At 54.7% G+C, this 7,313-nt stretch overlaps 1 protein-coding gene across 1 annotated transcript; it reads left to right on the top strand.

Annotated features, from left to right (window-relative positions):
* The first annotated feature begins 4,926 nt into the window (after positions 1–4,926).
* SP5 (Sp5 transcription factor) lies at positions 4,927–6,814 on the top strand. Its single transcript, XM_004674557.1, has 2 exons — positions 4,927–4,977; positions 5,684–6,814. The coding sequence occupies exons 1-2, from the start codon at positions 4,927–4,929 to the stop codon at positions 6,812–6,814; spliced, it is 1,182 nt and encodes a 393-aa protein (XP_004674614.1).
* The last annotated feature ends 499 nt before the right edge of the window (positions 6,815–7,313 follow it).

Raw genomic sequence — 7,313 nt, 5'->3', positions numbered from 1 at the left:
CTAGTTTCTCTATCTGACTCACCCTGTCCATATGGCAAGTTAAAGATGCAAAACTTCATCTTCCTTGGTTATTCAACCCCTCACTGAAAAGGGAGTTCTCTTTCTTCTCTCCCTTACATCATCTTCCTTTCTGTAGACCCCTATGAAAATTGCATAGCTCCTGACTGCTCCACCAAACCATAGCTCCTTGGTAAAACCTCCCTCAACTGCTCTAACCCTCACCAGTGCTCTCCTCTGTTTGCATGTTCTGAAGTAGCAGAAAATTTCTACACAGACATTAGTACACACAATTGATTCTACTACCCACCACTATTGAACAGTTGAAATTCCATGACATGCATAATGCTGTTTGTTCCTGCCAGTCAGTGGAAAAGTAGAAGCAAATAAGCAAAAGAATCTCTTCTAGTTCTATAATTCCACTCCTTCATTCATTATATACAAACACAACTTTTATGTATAAGGTTAAAATTAACTCTGGTTTCCAGTTGAGGAAATTTTCCAAAACAAATCACTGTTTTCCAAAGATTCACAGCATTATAATTTCTTGCAATTGAATGTACTCAGTCATGTTAATAATGAACCCCTGTTTCCCATGAAAGCATTGGGGTGTATGTGATTGGTGTACAGTTTAAACTGTTTGACCACTCCAAATCCTCAGATTTAATTTACAAGAATATCCAATTGCAAACTCTCCCCTCAAAATTATATGTCCCCCCAAAAAATCTTTCAGTATTTTTAAAGTTAGAAATAGTTTCGATATTTTGAAAGTTTGATGATTTCTATGCTGAGAGCTAGAAACAATAATAGCTTTCTGCTTTTAACACACTTCAAAAAGCTGCCAAGTGACTGCTCTAATACTTACTTGTAGGTGACTAAAGAAATGCACTGGCATCCCCTGTGACTCAGTGCTCCATTAGCATAAGGAAATTTCTGCCATCTCCCCTCCCTCCAGTATCTTTAATTAAGCAACGACTGTAACTTTACGTATTAAATAGGCAGGTGCGGGCAATTGCAAAGTTGAACCTTTGGCTGAGAAGGGGCAACCGGGTCTGGGAAGGTAAGCAACATACTGGCGTGAAGAGCCAGTGGGTTAAGAATTTGTTGAAATGACCCAAATAAGGTATAACTTTTAAAAATCCAATTGAAAATAAGTGACCAACTAGTTTGGATTTATTCCATAGGCGTGCACCTCCAGTTGCTGCCAGCGGGCTTGGGCACAAAGTAGGAACCCCAGAATTCTCAGCAAGCAGTATTTTAGAGGGGATCACGAACGAGCTGAGCAGTTCTGCCCCCCCACACATGTGGGTCTCTGAGGGCTCACCTTCCCGCCTCTTCTTAAAGGTTGCAGCCCGGAGAAACAGATACCGACTTCCCAGTTTAGAATCCTGCTGCTAGGAGAATCACTAGAAGGGTGGGTTCCGCAGAGTCCGCGGTGGTCCGCGGTCAGGGTATTCCACCGCTCCCACCCCCCAACACACCCTTCTCCCGCACCCTTCAGTTAAAGTTTGCTCGGCATTCGCCTCTCCTTCTCTTCTCAGCCCTGAGGCTGGAGAACCACAGAGGAGTTCCTGGGTCCTTGGAGCACAAACACACCCACCAAAAGAAGAAAGCCCATTAAATCTTCCCTCCTGTGAACCCAGCCCCAGCGACTACCTCTTTGAACTGACCCCCACCGCAGAAGCCCCCCGCGCTGTCTAGGGTGCACTGGGCCCTCCCAAGCACTTTCCCTCCCTCCTGACTGCGCACTTTTGCAGCGCTCTGGGTCTTTGATGTCTCTTTACATTACCGCGGAGCAGCCACACACTTCCCCCCCCCCCCCCCGCCCCCCCCCCCCCCCCCCCCCCCCCCGTCCCCCCCCCCCCCCCCCGTGCGGGGCTTTGTGTAACGGAACTGACATTTGGCCTTGATACCTGTATCTCTTGGTGATAGCAACAAATTTCTAAAATAAATATTATACTTTGATCTCCCCGCACTGCATTTTTAATGGGCGCTCTGAGTGTCACTTCATTGTGAAAAGTTTTTCAGGGGCCCCAAGTGCAAAGAAAGGAGGCTAAAGAGTATCTTTCCCCAAGCCTCCCACTCCTTTCTGAGCCTTCAGGCTGGGGCCTGGAGGTCTGGGGTCCGGGTGGACGTTCATAAAAGGAGGTGAAGCCGAGAACAAGGACTCGGAATATTCAAGAAAAGGCCTACTTTGTACAAAGCACTGTCCTAAATACTTTGCCTATATTACCTCTTTTAAGCTACAGGCGCTCAAGGTGAGCACCGCAATACAATGTAAATACTAATATTTCAGATGTACACCAATGGCCATTTTACAAATTGGGAAATTGAGGCATGAACAGTTTGAATAACTGGGTTGCCTGAGTCAACTAGAAAGTGATGACCAGAGTCCAAACCCTTAACCACCATGCCACTGTTCTCTTTTGCCTGGCTATCCACTGTTGATGGTCTAATTGACTAGTTGGGGACCTCTTGCAGGAAAAGTTCTGCCCTATAACAGCTAAGGAAATAAATTGACTTGTCGTGACTTTTTATTAAACGTAGCAACAACAACAAAACATAAAACTAGTGTCTTTCAGAGTCCTTGACCCAGCCCAGCCCACCTCCCAGGGAAATCCCAGGAATTCAAAGAGCTCAAAGACCCAGCAAGGAAACATGTTAGTGGACCAGGCTGGCACTTCACAAGTGCGATGCAGGTGTGAGTTACCTGGTGCTCTGGACTCTGATTTGAACCTCAAAAGGGCTCCTTCGGGTCCCAGGCTTTGTGGGAGTCTACCTATGACCAGGAATTAGAAAGATCGGCTGGGGCTGGAAGCAAGACACTGTTTCCTCTGGTTCGCGGTGCCCAGAGCACCCGGCAGAGCCGGACCAGGTGGGCAGAGCTGTGCATTCCCTCTTACTTGTTTCCAGGGAGAAAGGAGCGTGTAAAGGGGGTGCATGAGGCCCATTAGTCTTCAGTACAATGTTGCCATTTCGCTGCTGGGCCCAGGGCGAGAAGAAATGTAGCACAGTGGCTTGGTGTTTCGGCACTAAGAGAATGCATCTGGCATCGAAATGCAACCCAGGCGCTTAATCGGAAGCCCGTTGGAGTTGTTGGATGGGGCCTCTCAAGTCAGTACCGACTTCCAGGAGATTCTCGAGAGAACCGCGCTAGCTTGAAGAGAGGAAACTGCATCAGCGAATACGGTGGATAGAGAGCAGGGTTGGCCAAGGCCAGGTGGCCCATTCCGCTGCGTGTGATGTGGGCCACAGCCACCCGCAGATGACCTGGGCGGAGATCACTAGCCCTTCCTTAATCCTTCCAGTGCAGCGAGAACCCTGCGGCGTCCTGTCCGTCTCTTCATCCTCCCGCACCCAGTTTGCCGAGTGAGAACATCCCTTACCGTACCTCCGAGGCAGGACGCCTTGAGTTCCTCCTTGGGAGGAAGAAAGGAGGCCGACCTTGGGGTGCTTGGAGTCCCATGGCCTGCCATCTAGGGTTTGTGGGAACACGTTCTGGTGAGCGTTTGCCCGACGTGGGCAAAGCATCCCGCTCCTGCAGAACTTTTATTTCCTTCCAAAGGTGACAGGAACTATTTTTTATTTACTTTTTTTTCCTGTTAGAGGACTTCCTTCGGATTATTTATGGTTTGTGTAAAAACAGCAAAAGGCTTCCTCGACAGCGCCTGACATTTTTAGAGTAGTTTCATGATTATTCGTCAGTGTGACTTGAGAAAGAGCGCAGTCGCTTGGCAGGACTTTGGAGGATGAAGTTACCAGTATCGCTGGGGACTTTCGGTGGGGCCTAAGAGGTCAGCCCCTCGGCTGACCCTCCATGACATCCAGAGCTGCGTGCGTAGGGAGAGGGGGGCGGCATAGCACCTCCCCCAACAGGGTGTATATTATGGGGTGCTCTGGATGTTCCTACCAAGCTTTGCTTTAAGGATAGCGCGGCGCGGGTGGTTTTTCCCAGACTCCCAGACTCGCTACTTGCAAAAAGTTGCTGTTGCAAGAAAACTTCCAGGTCGCCAGCAGGAACGTAACAAGCACCAATCACTTGTCAGACAGGCGGCCTTGGAGCGTGCGCGCCACCCACCGCCGCCCAAGGCTGCCACTCAGCCCCGCCTCAGGTCACTACTCCGCCCGCGGCTCCTCCCGGGCGAGCACGGGGAGCGGAAGCTCGAGGCCCGCTAGGCGCGGTCAGCCCCACGTCCCGCCCCGCCCCGGGAATTCGCTAGATTACGAGGTGTTGGTCGGCGGCTCAGTGTGCAGTCAGGGTGCGAAGTGTTTAAGTACCCGGCAGAGACGTCTCAAAGTCCCGAGCCTGGAAGTCTAAAGCAGATTTCTCTGAAGATAACAAAGACACTTTGTCACTTTGGAGATGCCTCTGTGCAAATCTTTAATTGCAATGCTGGGGAAGGTGGGGGGGGGAGGGATCCAGTGTCTAGAGCAATCCAAGCGCGGGTCTCCAGGCGGCAAGACCCCCTTTGATCAGGAAAATCCAATTATTTGTGTATATACATTTCCCACATAGTGATTACTTCATTAATTGTCCCGCCTTTATCTCCTCCCTTCCCATCCCCCCTAATAATCAGTTCTTTTATCCAGACCAACAAACACACCATAGGAGCTTTGTGGATTCAAAGGATTTGCTTTCGCTTCTGAAAGAGCCGCTATTCTTTGATGATTGGGTAGCGGCAAACTTCAAAGCCATAAATCTTCCCTCTGACTGGCTGGCGGCCCAGCAAAGTCCTTATCAAATTCTTGGAGGTGATCCTGAAGCGCTCAGACTGCGCGCGGAGCGAGCGAGCCGGGTGCGGGCGGGGAGGGCTGGACGGCGCAGCGTCGGCTCTGGGGAGGGACACTGGGTGGCCGTTCGTCCTCGCCTTCGGGCCTCATGCCTCGGCTGCGCCCAGCTCCGCCGCCAACGGCTCGCGGGCGATAGACATGGCCGCAGTGGCTGTCCTCCGGAACGACTCTCTGCAGGCCTTTCTCCAGGTCAGGACTGGGCTGGAAAGGGGAGGGAAGCGATGGGAAGGGTAGGGGCCGAGCCTCCTCTGGTACTGTGTACCCTGAATCTCAAAGGGAACCCCGCTCGGTGGATGCCACAGGAGTCAGATCTAGGGGTGCTCACGCCAACTTCACACCTAACCTTAGTGTTAGGAGTGTGGCCTTTGGCGGGAGGGGGGGGCGGGAAGGGACCCGTAGATCTGGAGGTTCCGAGGTGTGCGTGTAGTGGAGAAAGGGCCCCAGCTCACCCCGCTGGGCCCTCCTGCTGATTTCAGCCTGAGGCGGGCGGAGGAGGAGTTCGAGAAACGTGGAAACTAGAGCTTAAAAGATGCGAAGGAGGGTGGTTGGGCAGCGGGTGCGTGGGTGTTTCCTTATCCTTTCTGACCGCGGAGCCGGGAGCGGCCCGTCGGATTCCTCTGCCCTCCCACTTTGTGCCTGCTTTCTCCCTGGCTGGCTGGCGTCTCTTCGCACCAAGTTTTAAAAGGAGGTGCTCGCGCGGCCCGCTTTCAGGTAGCGCAGGCACCAAAAGTTTCCCCGGACTGGTGGGTGCCGGCCTGGGACGCGGTGACGGGGAGCAATTGGGGAGGGGCAGCGGTAGAAGAGCTGGCGTGGGGGTGGCTGGCCGGCCGGTGACCGCTCTCGGAGTGCTAACCTTTTGTCTCTTCTCCGCCCTCTCCTGCCGCCGGCCATGCAGGACCGCACCCCCAGCGCCTCCCCGGACCTGGGTAAACACTCGCCCCTGGCGCTGCTAGCCGCCACCTGTAGCCGCATTGGCCAGCCAGGGGCCGCGGCGCCCCCGGACTTCCTGCAGGTGCCCTACGACCCCGCGCTGGGCTCGCCCTCCAGGCTCTTTCACCCTTGGACTGCCGACATGCCGGCTCACTCACCCGGCGCGCTGCCGCCCCCGCACCCCAGCCTGGGGCTGACGCCGCAGAAAACGCACCTGCAGCCGTCCTTTGGGGCGGCGCACGAGTTGCCGCTCACACCTCCTGCCGACCCTTCGTACCCCTACGAGTTCTCACCGGTCAAAATGCTACCCTCGAGCATGGCGGCACTGCCCGCCAGCTGCGCCCCTGCCTACGTGCCCTATGCTGCACAGGCCGCGCTGCCGCCAGGCTACTCCAATCTGCTGCCCCCGCCGCCACCGCCGCCCACGTGCCGCCAGCTCTCCCCCAACCCGGCCCCCGACGACCTCCCGTGGTGGAGCATCCCGCAGGCGGGCACCGCTCCCGGGACCTCCGGAGTTCCGGGGGGCAGTCTCTCCGGGGCCTGTGCCGGGGGTCCCCACGCGCCCCGTTTCCCGGCTTCAGCGGCCGCCGCCGCCGCTGCCGCCCTGCAACGGGGTCTGGTGCTGGGCCCGTCGGACTTCGCGCAGTACCAGAGCCAGATCGCCGCGCTGCTGCAGACCAAGACCCCCCTGGCGGCCACGGCCAGGAGGTGCCGCCGCTGCCGCTGCCCCAACTGCCAGGCGGCGGGCGGCGCCCCGGAGGCAGAGCCGGGCAAGAAGAAGCAGCACGTGTGCCACGTGCCCGGCTGCGGCAAGGTGTACGGCAAGACCTCGCACCTGAAGGCGCACCTGCGCTGGCACACGGGCGAGCGGCCCTTCGTGTGCAACTGGCTCTTCTGCGGCAAGAGCTTCACGCGCTCGGACGAGCTGCAGCGGCACCTGCGGACTCACACTGGCGAGAAGCGCTTCGCCTGCCCCGAGTGTGGCAAGCGCTTCATGCGCAGCGACCACCTTGCCAAACACGTCAAAACGCACCAGAATAAGAAGCTCAAAGTTGCTGAGGCTGGGGTGAAGCGGGAGGACCCGCGGGACCTGTGAGCTGACCGGCTCCTCTTTGGGGAAGTATTAGGGGGAGCCTGTGGGCAGGTGGCTGAACAGGGCAACTTGCTCCTTTTTGCTGCTGGCTTTCCACAGCCGCGCCAGGCTCCCAGCTTCCCTAGTCCAGGCCTCGGACGGACCCTGTGCTCAGGAACAGTGGGGTAGGTAGGGTTGGGACTCTGTATTAAGCAAAGGCATTTTCAAGCTCTAAACCATTCCCACTATCTGGGAGACCTACAGTTTGGGGGGCCACCCTTGGCTGACCTTGTATATAGGAAACACTGCTGAGCTTAAGCGGAAGGACCTTGTAAATCTCGAATAGAGCTCGTGTTTTTGTTTTCTTTTGTTGGTGGTGTTGTTTTTTTACTATGACCGGGACGGACTTTGTACAGGTTATTTAATAGCTTTGTTAAAGAATAATTATAATATTATAACATTAATGAAAATGTTACTTTTGTCCTCAGCTCCGTGCAGACCTACAGCATGAAATGTCTCTGTA

The sequence above is a fragment of the Condylura cristata genome, unplaced genomic scaffold (genome assembly GCF_000260355.1).
Source record: "Condylura cristata isolate star-nosed mole 26May11 unplaced genomic scaffold, ConCri1.0 scaffold00002, whole genome shotgun sequence".
NCBI classification, from domain to species: Eukaryota; Metazoa; Chordata; class Mammalia; order Eulipotyphla; family Talpidae; genus Condylura; species Condylura cristata.
The sequence above is the reverse complement of the archived record's forward strand: the minus strand, read 5'-3'. Positions and strand labels throughout refer to the sequence as shown.